The sequence below is a fragment of the Bos mutus genome, chromosome 14 (genome assembly GCF_027580195.1).
Source record: "Bos mutus isolate GX-2022 chromosome 14, NWIPB_WYAK_1.1, whole genome shotgun sequence".
Classification (NCBI taxonomy): Eukaryota; Metazoa; Chordata; class Mammalia; order Artiodactyla; family Bovidae; genus Bos; species Bos mutus.
The window spans coordinates 982,502-1,003,083 of record NC_091630.1 but is presented as its reverse complement, the minus strand read 5'-3'; the positions used below and the strand labels follow the sequence as shown (position 1 = coordinate 1,003,083).

General features: G+C 44.3%; 1 protein-coding gene across 1 annotated transcript; it reads right to left on the bottom strand.

Annotated features, from left to right (window-relative positions):
- Positions 1-155: 155 nt before the first annotated feature.
- DSCC1 (DNA replication and sister chromatid cohesion 1) lies at positions 156-13,286 on the bottom strand. Its single transcript, XM_070382869.1, has 9 exons — positions 12,601-13,286; positions 10,096-10,264; positions 7,519-7,653; positions 6,136-6,226; positions 3,894-4,032; positions 3,342-3,394; positions 2,977-3,131; positions 1,690-1,838; positions 156-646 (listed from the first exon to the last, which is right to left on the bottom strand). The coding sequence occupies exons 1-9, from the start codon at positions 13,059-13,061 to the stop codon at positions 538-540; spliced, it is 1,461 nt and encodes a 486-aa protein (XP_070238970.1). The 5' UTR covers positions 13,062-13,286; the 3' UTR covers positions 156-537.
- Between the last annotated feature and the right edge of the window lie 7,296 nt (positions 13,287-20,582).

The following is a 20,582-nucleotide window of genomic DNA, read 5'->3' as shown; positions in this document are numbered from 1 at the left end:
AGGAGCCATTATCAAGCCCATTTCATCAATACAAACAACTACTTTAAATAGTTGATAGCATCATGTGATTTGCTATTTTGGTGGAAGGTCAAAAGTAGAGGGGAACTCACTTGGGAAATGATATTTAAGTAAATAAATAATTCTCTTCTACGACACTATTACTATTTAGTTCTCTGAAAACTTTCAAATTTATTAATGACTAGAGTGCCAAATCCTAATTAAATAAATGCAATTTGCAATATAAAAAAACCAAACCTGTTACTGTATACATGAACTCATATAGACTACCAAAATATACTGAATATAGAAAATAACACTTTTGTCCTTGTTTACACTGTGTACATGAAACAACATATCTTGAAAGACATAAAATATCCTATCACCTTTAAGAAAAAAGAGCAGTAGTTTTAAAATACTGAAGATGAGGAGAAAAGGCCCCAAAGCATTGGGTTTTTCAAAGTCTGAAATACAAATACATAAAAAAACATTTTCTTATATCCAGCAACTTTAGTCCCAAAGAAAAAACTGTTGTTCTTTTTAAGAAATGGGTCTTCTTGAGTTATAAACTTTAACACCATTTTGCATTGAAGATCGAGCATATTTTGTGAGCAGTGCACCAATGGTTTGCTTCTCTCCACACAAATCTCTGTGGGAACGATAACAAAATTAATGAACAAAATTAAAAAAATGAACATCAAAAATAGTCTAGGGAACATAACACGATATTCACAGCACTCGTTCTTTATATCTCTCCCCTAAGTCCACCTTTCCAACAAACAGAGGGGTATGCATTATGGGGAGAGAGATGAGTAAAGACAGGCTACTAAGCCATAACTGAACTAGATACATTACATGGATGTATTATCTCCAACCTTCATGGTGAGAGTATGAGTCATGTATTATTTAACCCCACGTGAGATATGAGAAAACTGAGGCTGGGTAGAGAGAAGAGAGAGGCCCTAAGAGGCATGGGACACAAGGAGGAAGTGGTGGGGTTTGTTAGTGGATTTTGGGAGAAGGAAATGGCAACCCACTGCAGTGTTCTTGCCTGGAGAATACTGTGGACAGAGGAGCCTGGTGGGCTGCTGTCCATGGGGTCGCACAGAGTCGGACACGACTGAAGCGACTTAGCATGCATGCATGCATTGGAGAAGGAACTGGCAACCCACTCCAGTGTTCTTGCCTGGAGAATCCCAGGGACGGAGGAGCCTGGCGGGCTGCTGTCCATGGGGCTGCACAGAGTCAGACACGACTGAAGCGACTTAGCAGCAGCAGTGCATTTTGGGTCAGTCTTGCAAGTAGTGACTTTAGGGTGAACTTGTTCTTAGGAATTCTGACTTCTCCCCAAATGTTAAGGCAGCGGGAAAAAAAGAAGGTGCCCATCAGAGAGGGGTGGTTGCCTTACAGTCACAGGAGGGTACACAGCAGACCGTTCCTCTAAGAGTTGCAGTTTGCAAGAAGAGCAGAGAAGTGATTCTAGACACAGGAGAAAGGCAGAGAGATGACACATCCCCCACCATCCAGATCAGTACTTATGGAGAATGGTAAGAGGAGAGCCAGCCAGGACTTGAGAGCGCTGGGAAGGAAGCAGAGCCATCAGGGAAGACTCAAAACAACACAAAACGGAAACCCTCTGCTACCTGCTACAAAAGAGCAATCCTCAAAATCCATCTGTAATAAATCACTTACTGAATATATGGAGCAATATCTTCTTCTGTCCACTTCTCTCTCAGAGAGAACAGACTATTGAAACGTTCCTGATCCCCCTCAGGTAAGTCTTCTGCTTTCAACAGAAATATGATTTCTGGTCTTGACTGTCTGTCTACCAAGGCCAAACCCTGTAAGAAATGAGAAAAAGGAGAGCTCAAGTAATAGTTTAATGTTTAAAAAAAAAAAAAAAAAGTGACTCATTCTTTTACCTTATGTTGAGCTCAGCCCGAGGCATGTAAAACCTCAGCATCATGAAGCTGAGAAGCTTACAATAGGCTTTTTCATAAAGAGAGCGCCTCTGAGCAGTCACTTCCCTTCCCTTCTAGAATCTGGCTCTTACCACCACCAGTTTAGTGAAAAGGCTCTAGTTCTAAAGCTCACTGTGAGCTGTCGTTACCAAGCCCATGGGCCCTTTATTGGACTCATCTCACTAGCCCCCTTTACTTCATTAGTATCGATCACCTCTTCCTCTTTAAGCCTGCATCACGATTTCATGCCTTTTCTCCTGACCTGATGTAATTCCCTGGGCCCCAGACCATCCCTCTAACTGTTTTGCTGTCACTGTCCTGGGTAACCTCCTCTAAACCTGTGATTCCATCCACCACTACTTGCTAATGACTGTACTATTTGGACTTCACCTCAAATCCCTTGTCCAAGCACCAGACCTCTTTAGCTGAACTTATATATGAACTCATTGTGTCTGCTGCCCAAACCTGCTCTAAGTCCCACTATCTCAGGAAACCTAGGAGGTGAAAGTCTCAGTCGTGTCCGACTCTGCGACGCCATGGGATTCTCCAGGCCGGAATCCTGGAGTGCGTAGCCTTTCCCTTCTCCAGGGGATCTTCCCGACCCAGGGATGGAACCCAGGTCTCCCGCATTGCAGGCGGGTTCTTTACCAGCTGAGCCACCAGGGAAGCCCAAGGGAAACCTAGGCGTCAACCCAACTGTAAATGGGCCCAAGCGATCGTACTGAGGTGACACACGTTCTGAACCTAGACTGCGGTGGCTGGGAACTCATTACATTTGCTACAAATCCTTTACAAACAGGCAGACTGTGATATGTAAAGTATACTTCAATTAAGTGGGCTTTGTGGGTTTTTTGTTTTGTTTTTTTAAAGGATTTTTGTGATGGATTGAATGTAGAGTGCACCCCTAAGGTAGGAAAATAAATTCAGTTCCAGTTCAGTTCCAAATTCAGTTCCAATACAGGCTTCATTCCGCCTCATAACCTGCTGAGTTATGGAGGTAATCACGTCGCCACCTTACCTTAAGCTGATCAAGCCTAGTTGTCATTCCTTCGGGAACACTCTGTTGCCATACTTCCTGAAACTCAGCGAGATTGAACTTCACTGCGTTCTGAAGTAGCATCTGTGCTGTAGCTCTGCATATCTTATCTGCACTCAGTTCAAAATAAACTTCGCCTAAGGAAAGGGCAGCAGATGGTGGCACACTGTCTTCTGAACTGTACACCGTCCCCTTTCCCTCAGTGCAAACTCACAGAAGGACACTCACAACTCATCTCCCATCCCCTCATGGAGATCTCGGTTTTAACAAGAAGACACTTCAAAAGGCATGCCAAGTTTAACACACCAAGAGTTAAAACACTTGTTAAAACATTCTCCCAATCTTACCTTCCTCTGTGTATTTCTTTCCATAACATTTAAGACAGTGTTCAATCATTTCCCTGAAAAATTTTAAACACTTATTTGAAAAGTTTTCACAATTTTATGCATTAACTTTCAAACACTATTGCTAACTATAAATTAAGATATAAATTTGAAATACTGGGACTTCCCTGGTCACAGGTTTGATTCCTGGTCAGGGAACTAAGATCCCATAGGCTATGTGGTATAGCCAAGAAACTTTAAAAAATAAGAACTAAAATATACTGGAAAGCTACAATATGTCAGGCCCCATGTTAAATATTTTTATACACATCATGTGAGCATACATTTATTATAAAATAACATATATAATTATTTCTTTATATTTTTAATGGCAGGAAAAAAAAGTGACATTTATTCTTCCCAGTGACCAAAATTCCCAAGTCCTTTTTAGTTGTATATTTTTCAGATTTCTATATGATATTAAAATATAAACAGTCTATGCCCTGAGTTTAGTCCTACCCTGGATAATAATTTTCTTTCCCTTAAAATCTGGAAGGACGCGGAATAAATACTTACTCTGGCTCCAATGGTCCAAGTTCCTGAAGGCATGTATTCAAAGGAACTTTGCTAAAAGACCAAGATTCAGAATCCACAAGCTGAGTTATATGATTCAGAAGTTTCATCTCATAATCAAATTCGAGAATCCTCCAATAACCTATAAATTCCAAAGTTACATTTACTGAAGAACATTCATTTTAAACGAATTTAATGTAAACAAATGAATTGACTGATAAGACTCATATAGTAGCAATATACTCTTGCCCACTGCAAAAAAGAGACATGTCTTAGCTTTCTTTATAAACAATGCTTCTGTTCCAGCTTTTCTCCCAATCGTTGCAAACTGTGTCGGGGGGGTCAGGTGGTTTTTAAAGAGTACTTTGCACATGACCAACATTTTGACTTTTTTTTCCAAGTGCTTTAATCCTCAATTATCTCATAATAATCTTGTTGCTCTAAATGGAAATGGGGAAACCGGTAGCTGGTCCAGTCATTTTCTTAGAGGGTCACACAAAGGAGCTGAGGTCGCGGACTGGATACTCCACACGGTAACCTCTGCAGCAGGGCACTGTCGTGGTTAATGCCCTCCCGCCAGCCACCTTGGAGAGCCATTCCCGTGCTCACAAAGAAGTCTACTCAAGGACTATCCTGGTGGTCCAGTTGTCAGGAATATGCTGTGCAATCAGGGGATGTGGGCTGGATCACCAGTCAGGGAACTAAGATCCCGCACGCCGAGAAGCAACTAAGCCTGCACGCCACAGCGAAAGAGCCCGTGGGCACCGACTGCTGAGGCCCGAGCAGCACAGCTGGAAAATCAGTGCACCACAGTGAAGGATCCCGAGGATGCAGTGAAGACCCACACGCCGCAAGCAACTAAGACGCCAGGCAGCCAAATGGAAGAATAAATATGCTTTTAAAAAAGAAGTCTAGTTCATTCACGAGATAACAGACTCAGGTACGATGCGGACCAGCAGCGAAACAAAGGCTGGGTGTCCAGATATATTTCCCAATCCCTGTGAAAGATGATGAAACGCCATCTTATAGCCAAAGGCACTGCCACCGTCCCTGGAGAAACAAGTCAAGTGCACAGCCATCATTTCCATGGGAGAATGTTCCTATTCTTATTCTGAATAAAAGCAATGTTAAAACATGGAATGTGTGATGCAAAACTGAAAATACTAGGGAAAACACCTATGCATCCCACCCCACCACACACACACCAAAATAAACAAAACATGCAATACACAAAAAATGCAGAGGGCTGCATTAAATCCATTTTTCTATTCTTAACCTTAATACTCATGGTATCCCTATACCATAGTAATTAGAAGCAGGCCTCCACAATTAAAAACTCAAGGAACCACAACAAAGAACCAAGTGCTTCCAGTTAGTTCTAAAGTCATGTGCAGCTGCTTTGCTCAGCAGAATTGACCACAGAAGCTCATCTTGCTTGGAAGACTGTGAGTAAATTGAAAAGTGCATCCACCACACCATGCCAATTTCCTCCTTCCTAACACGTGGGTGCAGAATTAAGCTGCTTCTCTGGGCAAGTTTGAGAGGGCTGAGCAATGCACACAAACATCTACTCAAGTGTTAATGTAGGCCCAGAGGCGGCGTGTGGGGAGGGTAGGGGTTGGGGGGAAGCTCCCACTCCCCCACTCCGGACCAGAAGAAAGTCAAAAAACACTGAAGACGGTTCTGCTGGGCTACTGCTGCTACTGCTTTTACACAGGTTTATTATATAAACTACTTCACACTTACTCAAAAGCATGCTGAGTGATCACAAGAATAAATAGATCTTCCAAGCAGTTTGGAAATTCAGTGAGTTAATTCTGAGCCAGGAGTTCAAGTCCCTGGTTTGATGCCTCACCCTGTCACTGTCTCGACATGGGGCCCTGGACCAGTCTGTCCCCCTTCCCAGGCCTTGGCTTCCTCACCTATTAAAGACAATGAAGGGAAAAGATTCCTGATATCTGAGACCTTTCCTGATCAAACGTGGTTCCTCTATTACCATGTACTCCAAAGGAAAAGGCCTGTAAGGAGTGAATCAAGTCACTGGTCAGAGACTGACATCCTTGTTAGAGGTGATCACATGGAGTCTCTACCCTACTCCCCAAAACACAAATATCGTCATCTCTAAGACCAGAAGAGGACTCAAAAACAGCATGCAGGGGCAATAAACAGAGGGAGATGTACAAAAACCTCTCTCTCTCAAACGATGCCCAATCCCACCACTATCGATAACAGTAAGTAATGCTACCTCCAATCTCACAGGCATTGAGAACTTGTAACTGGGTCATTATTTCTTCCTCACTTGCCTGAATTTGATCAAGCAAATCTTCAGTCGTATACTGAAACAAAAACAAACAAAAAAACGCGTTTTAGGACAAAGAATTTTTTTCAGACTTACTGAATTTTGAGGGGATAAAACATAGGGACAGATAAGGCAATATTTATAGCTGAATTTCTTTAGTTTATGTGTAACGATGACTAGACAAAGTCAGAGAACATCTTAGAAGAAAACAGAGAGAATCTTTGTGATGTTGAATGTGGCAATCGTTTTAGATACGATGCTGAAAACACAAGCACTAAAATGCAAACACATCATGTGCACTTCATCAAAACGAAAACTTCTGTACTTTTACTTGCCAGTTTTTTTTTTTTAAAAAGTCAAGAAAGTGAAACGATAACTCATAAAATAGAAGAAAATATTTGCAAATTCTGTCAAAGAGCTTGTGTTTAGATTACATAAAAAACTCTCCTACAATTTAATAATAAAGTAACCCAACTGAAAATTGGCAAAGGGGTTTCTGTATAAACATTCTATATAAAGCCCATATAGAGTGACCACAGGACCCATCAATTTCACTTGTGTGTGTGTGTGTGTGTGTGTGTGTGTGTATCTCCAAGAAAAATTAAAACACAGGTTCACTAGACACTTGAACATGAATGTTCACAGCAGTGTTATTCACAATAAGCAAGTAATCGACAACAATCAAAAAGTAGCAGCTACACAAATGTTCATCAGCTGATGAATGGACGCATAAAATATGGCACACATAAGACAGGGCATCATTCAGCAACGAAAAGGAACCGATGGGCCCTGAAAACTGCATGCTAGGCCAAAGACGCCTGCCAGAAAAGGCCACTTATCTGATTCTATTCACACAAAATGCCCAGAGGCAGCCTCGGGCTGAGGTGGGAGAGAGGAGAGAAAGGCGGGATTGAGAGGGAACAGCTAAGGGGTACAGAGTTTCCTTGGAGGGGTGATAAAAATATTCTAAACTTCATTAAGTTGATGATCACACGACTCTGTGAATGCACTGAAAACTGCTAAATTACACCCTTTAAAATAAGCACATTGCTTGGTATATGAATCAGATCTCAATAAAGCCGTGACAAAGCAAAAAGGTCAATCAGTTGAACTTCTAAAACAAATATGGTGGGAGGCGGTAGGGGGACAGAAGAAATGAGATTGACAAAATATTGACAAATGGCCAACAGAGTGAACATGAGTCTTTCTGCTTTGGGGTATGTTTGAAATTTTCATAATATGAACTTTAAAAAGAATGTCACCATTAAAGAATGTCATTATAGCTCTATTTTTAAAATTCCAATTAAAAAATGAAAATAATAGTCTTACTTTTGAGTGACTGGAATCCTTTTCTTTTTCACTGTCAGGTCCTTCATAGGTATTTTCCATCAAAAGTTTCTTTAACTTCTTTAGTTTAGGTCTACATCTTCTTAATTCCCAGTAATTGTTAGAAAAACCAAAGATCTAGGGATTACAAATACATCATAATCTTTTAGGGGCCATTCTAAAAGAAAACTTTACATAAAATTTCATCCAACACATCCGTCCTCCATTAGAAGCAAGAAAGGGTGCCAAGGCATTCTGCTTTCTGCCGAGAAGGTGCTCATCCAGCCATCTGCTTGAGATGGCCACCCATCTGCAGGTCACATCTGTTTAAATCTCAGTCAAGAAGACACTGCCAACATAATGAGAATGGATAATTAAGCTTCTGTTGTCATTGTTGTTCAGTGGCTAAGTCACATCCGACTCTCTGCAACCTCACGGACTGCAGCGCACCAGGCTTCCCTGTCCTTCATTATCTCCCGAAGTTTGCTCAGATTCATGTCCATTGAGTTGGTGATGCCATCCAACCATCTGTTCTTGTCGCCCCCTCCTCCTGCCTTCCACATCTCAAGTGCATTCTGGAAACTTAAAGAGTGTGCCCAGAAGAGAATGACTAGCAAGGTGACAATTCTGCAAACCACGTAGAAACCACAGAGAAAGAAGACATTTAGGCAGAAAAACAGAAAGTAAAGAAGAGCATTATCCTAGTCTTCAAATTATGCATAGATGTTACAGTGAAGAGGCGACGCTCTTGCTCTGTGTTGCTCATGATGCTAAAACTAAGCAGATGTGAAAAAAGAAAGACTTCTATTCAATGCAAGAGCTTCCACTAGGTAGAACAGCAACTAATTCCTTACTGGACTTGAGAAGTAGAGGCCTGTCACTCAAATCAGGTGATAGTGGCTAAATGATGGGTAAACCGCTGTTATCCTTCTCTTCAATCTCCAGGATTTGCCCAATCAACACCAGCACTTAGTAGGCACTCAGTAACTGTTTCACATGAAAGAACTGGAAAAAGGCAGAAATGGATCCTCTCTGGGATACACTGCAGCCCTAAGACGGACGGTCAGAGGCGCATCCACTCTCAAACCAGGAGAAGCCGTGATGGACGAGGCAAGGTCCAGAGCCTACTGGAGGTGCCGCAGAGTCTCAGCAAAGCTTAAGGACCAAAACAGAATGACTGCTGAGCTCAGGCACAGCTCACAAAGGGGCTGGACCCAACACACAGACGCTGGTGTGTGCTTTTGTGTTAAGGGGGAAAACGAAGCTCAGTATGGACTTTTAATTCGTTGTCAACATTGAAAAATAAGGAGATTTTGCCCCCTAAAAACTAGATTTTAAGCTTCACTTGGACAAAAGAAATCAGAAGGTCTGGCGATGATGGGCTGCTTTCCCACAAGGCCAAGAAGCGCCTACCTACCTGCCTGAGGCCTGTGCACCCCAATCTGTCACAGACCCCCATTCCCTATCACCCCCAAGCCTGGGCACCCACTGCCATTTATCAATGCCAGCCTGCTCTGCTCAGGTGCGTTCCTGACCGAGCCTTTTTAAGCACCTGAAGTGCAACCCAAAGATTCTGAAACTCTGGCTAGCAGATCTCTGGTAAGTTTTACTTGGTCCCAGAACACAGAACTCCGGTAAGAAGAGCTCAAAGGGACTCACAGATGTTTATATCCTCTCCAAAAAACCACAAGACAGGTCATGATGAAAAAAATAACATCTTTTCCAAAAGGATGAAAGTCAAAATTTCTAGCTCATCACAATCAAACACGTAACTCTACAAAAGTCAAAGTATAATCTTTACTGGCAGTTCCTCTGTTCTAGCAACATATGAACCACTCAGGTGTCCCAGTATTTTCCCTTATTTCTATTCCAATTCTGTTTTTAGGAAGTAGTTGGTTTGAAGTTAATCTAATAGAATTAAGGTGCTTTGACTGTATATGTGTAACTATCGAGCCAGGATAGAAACTTATGTTTGGTATCTGCCATCAGTAGTCTCCAAAGTAATTAAGAATTTGTTATACATGGCCACGGATAGTAATGAACTAAACCAACTTCAAAGGTGAGGAACACACTTCCCTCAAAAACATATTTTTTCATTTCCCTACATCACCTAATGCACTAGTTATAGTTTGAGGGAATCACCTTTCAAAAGCTATCCACAGCAGAACTCCCTGAAAATAGGCAAAACTTTTAGAATGAGTCGCCTCATAGTAAATTTTCTTTATTACAGAAAATGGTCAGCTTATCTAGGACTTAAACATCACATGGGGAAAATAGAGACAACTTTACATGACTCCAAACAAACAAAAATAATGCTGAGAAATTTCCAGTTTCATCAGAGAAAATTTCAGATTCTCTGTGATTATACATTTCACACCTCCAGTTTTTTGGGGTTTTTTTTTTTTGGCCTCAAGCATGGGAGATCTTAGTTCTCCAACCAGGAACCGAACCCACGCCACCTGCGCTGGAGCACAGTCTTAACCACTGGGCCACCAGGGAAGGTGGTGAAACTCACACCCTGAGTTTCCAATTGAAGGCATGCTGTCTTTTTCACATAAGTCGGGAAACAGAAGACAGTACCTCAGTGTGAATAATGTTACCGTGTGTTTCTTCCATCTTCAGCTGCTCCGGAATTTTACAGCCAGGAATAAAAAGCAACATATTGGAAGTGTCTGCTACTTTCAGATCGTATGTTTTGTCTTCACTGCACAGAACCGCCTGCTCATCCTTATCACCACGAATCACTAGACTGCAGGAAAACAAGAAAATACTTGGTTTACTGAGACACCAATGCCCAGCCTCATTACACACAGTTCCAAAACCCTCTAGGTTTCTAGAATTTACAATGAAGTCTTGAGGCTATGTCTGGCCCCTCCTCTCACAGGCACCCCACCTCCCCACAATGATGGGCTCCACAGGGGAAGGACTGCGCCAACTGACTCACTAAGGAAAAATAACTCCACACGGGCCAAAAAAAAACCAGAGGCCGAATGTTACCACATGGCATCTTTGTGTAAACTGCTGGGAAGAGGATCCGTAGCCTGCAGTCAAGATGTCACAACTTTCTAAAATCGCTAAAGCAATACTTTTCAAACTTATGAGTGTGCGTGTTAGGGAACCCTGTTAAAAAGCAGGTGAGGATGCAATTCGTCTGGGATGGGACATAGGATTCTGCATTACTAATAAGCTCCCTGACGAGGACTATGCTGCTGGCCATGGTACCCACCCAAGTGGTCCTTCCTGTTTTGGCCTGAGCAACCCCTCACCATCAAATGAACACATCCTGGCCTAATCATCACCCACGCTGAAAGAAACTGGGACCTTGAGAAAAGAAGGCCTCAGTGCTGAAAGGAAAATGTGCAATGGCTATGTTTACAAACTAGAGTAAACGATGTCTGTGACAAAGGGTCACAGGTAGAAAAAAGAAAGAAGAAGAGGGGAAGGTCAAAAGCGAGAAGGGGGAAGAAGAAAAATAAATGATGAAGATAATGGAGATGACAAAAACGGAGTTGATTCTAGCAGTCCTCCCTGCCTATGTTTAATCCTCCGGTACCCAATTCACTTCTTTAAAATAAGTAATAAAAAACCTGAACTGAAAGACTGAAATTTTTTTTAGAAAAACTAATCCTACATTTAAGTGAAAATATAGGTTTGTGTTTTTTTTTAAGCTTTCTGGTGCTAACAACATCCAATAGTCCTAAGTACCTTCTCTTAACATATACATCCACATTGTACCATCTCTGCTTTCAAATATTTTAAAACAACAACCCCTTCCTTCACCAAAAAAAAAAAAAATTAACACAGCTTTTCATTCTGGTTTTTGCCAGCTAGATTAACTATAACTGGAAAAAGCAGGTGCTCACACCTGAAGTCTTTTCTCAAAGTCCTGCCAACTCAGCTGAGATGAAATGAAAACCCACAGTGATGCTTCTCCCTCAGTTCCCTGAGAGATCCTTCACTGCTAGCATCTGAAAACTAGCCTATGACTATAATAATGTTCGATGAGTAAAATAAGAGAAGTGAAAGTCTAAAGGCAGCATAATTTAAAAACAAGTGTATTTATTTAGCTGCACCAGTTCTTAGCCTCAGCATGCGGGATCTAGCTCCCTGATCAGGGATTGAACCCCGGCCCCCTGCCTTGGAAGCACAGTCTTAGCCACTGGACCGCCAGGGAAGTCGCCCAATTTTTAAAAGCCTACAGGATAACAAAGGTGAAAGCCACTCCAGCTGTGTCCGACCCTTTTAGGCTCCATGGTCTGTAGCCCACCAGGCTCCTCTGTCCATGGGATTCTCCAGGCAAGAGTACTGGAATGGGTTGCCATGCCCTCCTCCAGGAGATCTTCCCGACCCGGGTCTCCCGCATTGCAGGCCGACTCTTTACCACCTGAGCCACAGCTATATAATAACTACAGGTGTCAGAGAACAACAGTGCAGAGGAGAGTTAAACAAGAACGCCTAACTCCTCGTCTTCCGGGACTGCACAAAGTTGAGACAGAGAATGGACTTCCGTATGTTTTTCACATGGTCCTGCAGCAAATGTGCGGCGGGCCTAGCATTAGAAAACGGCTTCAGATTCTCAGTACTTGACCCCAAGCGAGTTTTTTTTTTTTTGTTTTTTTGAGGGCCTTCCACAATTACCTAATCTGTTAAAAAAAAAAAAAAAAGTTTTAAACTTCCCCCAAAGTCCTGGCTACACCTTGGGTAAAATAAACCTAAGAAGGCGAAGAGAGGAACTCCGTAAATCTTGACACTCCCACCGGGCGTCACGGTGACACGCCGGCGCTCGGCGCTCGGCCGGGCGCGCGGTTCGGGAACACCCCCCGACTTCCGCGGAGCCGCTTCCGGACTCGCGCCCGCCCGCGGGGCTGCGAGGTCAGCGCGGCGGGGCCGCCAGCTGGGTGGGCTGGCCGCCCCGCTGGTCCCGGGCGAGGGGCGAGGGGGGCGAGGGGGCGCGCGGGCTCCTCCCCGGACTCCGCGCCCGCAGTCGCCGGCGCAGCGCGGGCTCCTCTCTGCACCCCCTGGCGTCCCCCGACCTGCGCCCTCCGCCCCCGGGTCCTCTCTGCACCCTCCCCCGTGGCCCCCCACCTGCGCCCGGCCTGCAGCCGCCCGCACAGCGCGGGCTCCAGCTCCAGCAGGCACACGTCGCCGGCGGCCGCGGGCCCGAAGCGCAGGCAGTGCGCGGCGGGCAGCAGCTCGGCCGCGTCCAGCTTGGCGGTCTGCAGTGTCGCGTCCACCTCGGCGCGGGTCCTCTCCATGGCCGCCGGGGGCCGGGGGGCGACAGAGACGAGCCCCCGACGCGGGAAACGGCGCGGGAAAAGCGCGCCGGGAGAAGCGCGGCCTCGGCGGGCGGGCGGGGCGGGCCAGGGACGGGGCGGGGCGGCGGCACAGGCGCGCCCGAGACCCCGGGGGCGGGGGGAGACTGGGCGGTCCGGCCCCGCCCCTCCGCTGCGCCCCGCGCCCCGTTTCCCGCGGGGACCCCGCTCTTCTGGCCGTCGGCTCTGCGGCGGGCGGGCCTTGACATACGCGTTTTGCCCGCATCGTTGCATGAATCTTTCAATACGTGAAGGGCTTCCCTGGTGGTTCAGCTGGTAAAGAATCCGCGTGCATTGCTAGAGATCTGGGTTCGATCCCTGGATGGGGAAGATCCCCTGGAGAAGGGAAAGGCTGCTCACTCCAGTATTCTGGCCTGGAGAATTCCGTGGACTCTATAGTCCAAGGGATCGCAGAGTCGGACGCGCCTGAGCGACTCTCGCCGACCTAACCTTCCCCGCGTGCGCGCTGCCGCTCAGCCGGGCCGGACTCTGAGTGACCCGTGGACGGGCCCCAGGCCCCTCAGCCCACACTGCTCAGCTCTGGCCTCAGGTGGGCTCCCGATGCGCCTCTTGAGGACAGCAGACGCGGCCTTCTCCGGGGTGAAGAACGCGAACATCTTCCATTGCTTGGGCGTTTCGGTTCTGTAAAAGAGCCCAGAGATTCGGTGATCCCTTGCGGCGGAACGGGGACTCTGCCCCAGGGCTGCGCTGTTGCTTCTTGGCTGGTCTCTCGTCTCCATCCGCTCCCATCCCCAGTCAGCACCTGTTGGAAAGGCCTCCCTGCCCAGGAGCTCCACAGGGTCCTGCTCCATTTCGCCTTCCTTCACCACGGCCTGGTGCCAGTGGATTGGCTTTTCTGCACGTCAGGCGAGCAGTTCGGTTTGATAACAAGATCACCCAGCGAGAGTGGGATGTGCAACTGAAAATTCGACTGAAGATGCCGCCGCTGCTGCTAAGTCGTGTCCAACTCTGTGCGACCCCATAGACGGCAGCCCACCAGGCTCCTCCGTCCCTGGGATTCTCCAGGCAAGAACACTGGAGTGGGTTGCCGTTTCCTTCTCCCGACTGAAGATGAAACCTCGCCAAATATTGGAGGCTGAAGCCTTTCCAGATATGCCTCCCTGGAGGAAAGAGTTGCACGTGGTACGAGAAACAGAGTAAAGCAATGTCTCGCAAAGCACTTTAGCTTGTATTTACTTAAAAATCACTCAGATAAGGAAGTTATTATTCGTAGAAGATTTATTTCATTCTGTGGGAGCTACAGTAGCTTAGGTGTTTAACCTCACATCTTTTATTAATTAAACTTTTTAGGTAGGCAGTTAAAAATTTCCCCACTAGATAGAGGTACTGTTTCACGTCACACAGTGCAGTCTGATTTGCCATTTTCTTCTCCTTTGCTTTAGAAAAGAGAATAAATATTTATTAAATATTTACTGAGTCAAGCACTCAGCTGTGTATCTCATATACATTATCTTCTACTATCCTGGAGGAGGGAAAGGCTACGCACGCCAGTATTCTGGCCTGGAGAATTCCATGGACTGTATAGCCCATGGCATCGCAGAGTCGGACACGACTGAGCAACTTTCACTTTACTTCACCAACTTCATCCTTGCAATAATCTGATCAATAATGGATTCTGATCTCTTTCAGAATGTCTTTTCATTGTTGTTCAGTGCTAATTCATATCCGACTCTTTGGGACCCCGTAGGCTACAGCATGCCAGGCTCCCCTGTCCTTCACTGTCTCCAGGAGTTTGCTCAAATTCATGTCCATTGAGTCGGTGATGCTATCTAAATAAAATTAAAGTAAATAATAAAAAAAATAATAAATTCTGGTAATTTAAAAATACACAGTGTGGAGTTGTGAATTTTAGTTTCATCAGGGTCTTTATGAAGACTAGGGCCTGGGAGTTAATCACTCAACATAAAGGAGGTAGGGGAGAAGCCAGTTTATATCTGGTTTTTGGCTAGGAAATACGTGCATTCAGGCATAGTTAATGTTAGCGTTAGTTGCTCAGTCGTGTCTGACTCTTTGTGACCTTGTGGACCGTAGCTGCCGAGCTCCTCTGTCCATGGAATTCTCCAGGAAAGAACAGTTGAGTGGGTAAGCCATTCTCTTCTCCAGGGAGTCTTCCCAGCCCAGGAATCGAACCCACGTCTCCTGCACTGGCAGGCAGATTCTGAGCCATTAAGGAAGTCTACAGTTTTGCATACGTCTTGTTAGAAGCCTTCTACTGATCACAGAGAACACAAAGGAGTATCAGGTTAATGATCTTAGTGCTTTTCTATGTCTGGGAAGACGCAAAAGTCTAGGGTCACTGAAATTCTTCTGAGATATGCATCTGACTATCTAAGGGCCTGCTCATCCAAAGCGTAGATTGCCTCCTTGAGTTTTTTATCCTGAATTCCTTTCAGGTTGCCCTGGCCATCGTCAACCACAGTGGGTTATGATTTAACCCATACAGAACAGGGTGGTAAGTAATGCTTTTGTCTTCGCGATCTTAACTTATGTCCACAGCCTAAAGTCCTTCTCAAGGCTCATAAGACCCTATGCAATCTCCACACCACCCCCCTCACCCAGGTGCCCTGCTGTTTCCTAAATTTAGAGGACGCACCCTGCCTCAGGCCTTTTTTGTTTTTAGATCAACTTTCTGTTAGTCGCTCAGTCGAGCCGACTCTTTGCGACCCCATGGACTGCAGCCCACCAGGCTCCTCGGCCCATGGGATTTTCCAGGCAAGGATACTGGGGTGGTTTGCCATTGCCTTCTCCAGGGAAATTCACTTTATTGATATATAATTTAAGTAAAATAAATTGCATCCATTTAAAGTGTATAAATTAACGATTTGACAAATTTACACACCGGTGAAACCACCACCACAATCAAAATGCACAGAACATTCTTAGTACCCCCCAAAGTTTCCTTATGCCCACTGGAAAAAGGACAAGAAATATTTATTTAGTATTAACTTCTAATTACTTGGGGTTTGCTTTACTCTTCTTTTTCTATTTTCTTATCATTGATTTTAGGACTCCTTTACTAATATACACACTTAAAACTATAAATTTTTCTCAAAGCTCTGCTTTAGCTTCAGTATTGTACACATTTTGAAAAGTTAACTTTCATTATCACACAGTTCAAAATATTTTCTGATTTTCTTTGTGATTACTTCTTTGATCCAAGAATTATTTAGGAGTGCATTGTATTCCCCACTGTATTTGTATATGTGATTTTCCAGGTATTTATTCATTTTTAATGTTGTATGGTATGGCTTATACATGGAGAACATACTCTATGTGATTTCAGTCATTTTAATTTTATGGAGACGTATTTTATGGGCCAGCTGTGATCACCATGTTCCACCTCTTTTAACTCTTTCCTTCCTTTTCTGTCCTGTGGATTTCTTGAAATCTTTAAAAACGAATTTAATTATAATTTATCCACTGATATTTTAGCCCTTTCTCTTTGCATTTCTAAAGTAATTGTCATAGGGATTAAAATATGCATCCTTGAAAAGGAAACCTCCTGTGTTGTTGGTGGGAATGTAAATTGGTGCAGCCCCTATGGAAAACAATATGGAGTTTCCTTAAAAAATTAAAAGTAGAATTTCCCTAATGGTGAGGTGTTGTCTCAAGAAAACAGGAATACTTAGCTTCCCTAGTCCATGCTCACCAAAAGCCAAGAACATGCCCAATAAGGAGACAAACCACCGCCACCCCCCACCTCCACCCAAGTTTCCCAAAGGCTTTCTTGAGTGGCCCTTTTCCTGCAGAGACCCAGTATCATTTCACTACAGTTCAGTTCAGTCAGTCAGTTTTGTCTGACTCTCTGCGACCCCATGGACTGCAGTACACCAGGCCTCCCTGTCCATCACCAACCTCCAGGGCTTACTCAAACTCATGTCCACTGAGTCGGTGATGCCGTCCAACCATCTCATCCTCTGTCGTTCCCTTCTCCTCCTGACTTCAATCTTTCCCAACATCAGGGTTTTTTCCGATGAGTCAGTTCTTCGCATCAGCTGGCCAAACTATTGTAGTTTCAGCTTCAGTACCAGTCCTTCTGTTGCAGAAACCAGTGCTCAAGAAACCAAGCACCACACTCGGAGAGTTGGAGAACTCAGGTTTATTACACCGGTGGGCCCAGAGGAGTTAACACTCTAAGCTCTGAGCCCCGAACAAAGGGATTACAGAGTTTTTATAGACAGACTGTAGTGGGCAACACTAGCTGTTAATAGGCTGGTTTAAACTGAGAGGTTTTGTGTGCCTGGGAACAGTGGTCAAGGTGGGGAGGGGAATGCCTGGCCTGGACAGGCACGATTAAGCAGGTTTGCAGGGGCTGGGTGATTGCAAAGAGCAGGACAAGGGTGAGTGAGAGAAACTCCAGTTTCTAGTATTGCAAGTCCCCACTTTCTGAGACTACATGACCTACGTGATCCAGACTTTGCAAGGGGAAGGTGAGTTATAGAGGCAGAAGGAGGTAAAATTTTAACTTTTCTTCTTCACTTCCAATGAATATGCAGGACTGATCTCCTTCAGAATGGACTGGTTGGATCTCCTTGCAGCCCAAGGGACTCTCAAGAGTCTTCTCCAACACCACAGTTCAGAAGCATCAATTTTTCAGTGCTCAGCTTTCTTTATAGTCCAACTCTCACATCCATACATGACTACTGGAAAAACCATAGCTTTTTGCCAACAAACGATGGACGTTTGTTGGCAAAGTAATGTCTCTGCTTTTTAATATGCTGTCTAGGTTGGTCATAGCTTTTCTTCCAAGGAGTAAGAGTCTTTTAATTTCATGCCTGCAATCACCGTCTGCAATGATTTTGGAGCCCAGAAAAATAGTCATCTACTGTTTCCATTGTTTCCCCATCTATTTGCCATGAAGTGATGGGACCCGATGCCATGATCTTAGTTCTCTGAATGTTGAGTTTTAAGCCAACTTTTTATTCTCCTCTTTCACTTTCATCAAGAGGCTCTTTAGTTCTTCTTCACTTTCTGCCATAAGGGTGGCGTCATCTGCATATCTGAGGTTATTATTGATATTTCTCCTGGCAATCTTGATTCCAGCTAGAGCTTCATCCAGCCTAGTGTTTCTCATGATGCAATCTGCATATAAGTTAAACAAGCAGGGTGACAATATACAGCCTTGAAGTACTCCTTTTCCTATTTGGAACCAGTCTGTTGTTCCATGTCCAATTCTAAATGTTGCTTCTTGAGCTGCATATAGGTTTCTCAGGAGGTAGGTCAGGTGGTCTGGTATTCCCATCTCTTTAAGAATTTTCCAGTTTGTTGTAATCCACACAGTCAAAGGTTTTGGCATAGTCAATAAAGCAAAAGTAGATGTTTTTCTGGAACTCTCTCTCTTTTTTGATAATCTGGTGGATGTTGGCAATTTGATCTCTGGTTCCTCTGAATCCAGCTTGAACATTTGGAAGTTAATGGTTCATGTACTGTTGAAGGCTGGCTTGGAGAATTTTGAGCATCAGTTTACTAGCATGTAAGATGAGTGCAATTGTGCAGTAGTTTGAGCATCTTTGGCATTGCCTTTCTTTGGGATTGGAATGAAAACTGACCTTTTCTTGTCCTGGGGCCACTGCTGAGTTTTCCAAATTTGCTGGCATATTGGGTGCAGCACTTTCACGGCATCATCTTTTAGGATTTGAAATAGCTCAGCTGGAATTCCATCACCTCCATTAGCTTTGTTCATAGTGATGCTTCCCAAGGCCCACTTGACTTCACACTCCAGGATGTCTGGCTCTAGGTGAGTGATTACACCATCATGATTATCTGTGTCATGAAGATCTTTTTTGTACAGTTCTTCTGTGTATTCTTGCCACCTTTTCTTAATATCTTCTGATTCTGTTAGGTCCATACCATTTCTGTCCTTTATCGAGCTCATCTTTGCATGAAATGTTCCCTTGGTATCTCTAATTTTCTTGAAGAGATCTCTAGTCTTTCCCATTCTGTTGTTTTCCTCTATTTCTTTGCATTGATCGCTGAGGAAGGCTTTCTTGTCTCTCCCTGCTATTCTTTGGAACTCTGAATTCAGATGGGTATATCTTTCCTTTTCTCCTTTGCTTTTTCTCAGCTGTTTGTAAGGCCTCCTCAGACAACCGTTTTGCCTTTTTGCGTTTCTTTTTATTGGGGATGGTCTTGGTCCCTGCCTCCTGTACAGTGTCACGAACCTCCGTGCGTAGTTCATCAGGCACTCTGTCTATCAGGTGTAGTCTCCCTTGAATCTAGTTGTCACTTCCAGTGTGTAATCCTGAGGGATTTGATTAGGTCAGTGGTCTGGTGTCCTTTAGTGTAGTTGCAAAGGAAAACCACGCGGTGGCAGCATATCCCAAGGTTGAGTCTTTCTGACACAAGGTCAAGAACTCGGGGATGAGCTGGGCTGAGACAGGAGGACCTCAAATTTATTGGTAATGTTTTATTTCTATCAGTAGAAAAAAGTGGCAAAAATATTGAAACTAGTGTGAATGATGAACACATCAAAATTTATTTTTCTTCTATTTTTACATTTAATTTTTAAAAACAAGTTCCCTTCTTTAAAGGATCAACAGAAAGATCTGGACAGGATATCGTTAAGCCATCAATCTACTTCCATTCCCAGAAAGAGAATAAAAATTGTGGCAGCTGGAGGCTCTAGACTTGTATTAATGGTTAATAGTAATGTACATCTTCGTATACCATGAGAATGTGTAGACAGAAACAACAAGCCACCTGGGGGAGTGCAGGAACATGGCACCAAGAAGGTGGGATTTCAGTTCATCTTTAAGATCAAGAGGCAATAATACAGTTGTATACGAAGAGGCAATAGCAGTAATGGTGTGTGTGTATGTGTGTGTGTGTGTGTGTGTGTGTTAGTCGCTCCATCCTGTCCGACTCTTTTGCAACCCCATGGACTGTAGCCTGCCAGGCTCCTCTGTCCTTGGAATTCTCCAGGCAAGAATACTGGGGTGGGTTGCCATTTCCTTCTCCAAACAGGAATGATAGCTAACATGCTATTAAGTTTATAGTCGACAGTATTTTTTCACAGACTTTATTCATCTTCTCACACTGCTGTTCACCCCTTTTCCAGAACTATTCAAAGCATGGTGTGCCAGCTGATAACCCTTACCTATATGGAGAGACACTGAGACTCACAGATATTGAGAGAAATCATTTAGAAATGTTTATAGCAATTTGACAGTTTTCTGTCCATTCACCAAACAGTAAAAAATTGGGGCTTCTGCTTTGTATGTTTTTAAAAATTCATTTTTATTGTCTTTTGCCAAAGTGCCAGTCTTCAATGGATTAAAAACACACACACTCATATGCCCGTGCAAGCACACATCTGATCCAAATCTACCAAAAGCCTGAGGAGCACTGGTCCCAGAGCTTGGAAACAGCAAGAAGGCATGGTGCAAGTGAATAGGGAGAGGAGGAGGAAAAGGTTCAGGTTTAACAGAGTCTGCCTGTGACAGGTGGGCTCATTCCATTTTATTTCACCCTTCCAGCAATCCCGTGGGATCGGTGGTATTATCCTGGTTTTGCAAAGGAAGACAAATTTTAGAAAAGATAATGAACAGGAATCAAACCACGATCTGCTGGAATCTTCGGTCCTTCGGAGGTCAGGGGTGGATCGCGGTGTCCGCGCCCTCTTCTCATTCAGGGCACCAGCACGTCACATGCTGTTCCGGGCCAGTCGTGCCCTGAACACAGGTCCTCTGGTGAGCTAACTAACCTTCCTCTTAGGAGAAAGGGTCTGTTTTCTAG

Excerpts from the sequence above, each read along its gene's own strand:
- DSCC1 (XM_070382869.1), bottom strand. The coding sequence starts at position 13,061 with ATGCAACGATGCGGGCAAAACGCGTATGTCAAGGCCCGCCCGCCGCAG. Across the intron at positions 4,033-6,135 it reads CAATGCCTGTGAGATTGGAG|GTTATTGGAGGATTCTCGAA; the intron begins GTAGCATTACTT and ends TGGAATTTATAG. Across the intron at positions 647-1,689 it reads GATATTGCTCCATATATTCA|AGATTTGTGTGGAGAGAAGC; the intron begins GTAAGTGATTTA and ends TCGTTCCCACAG.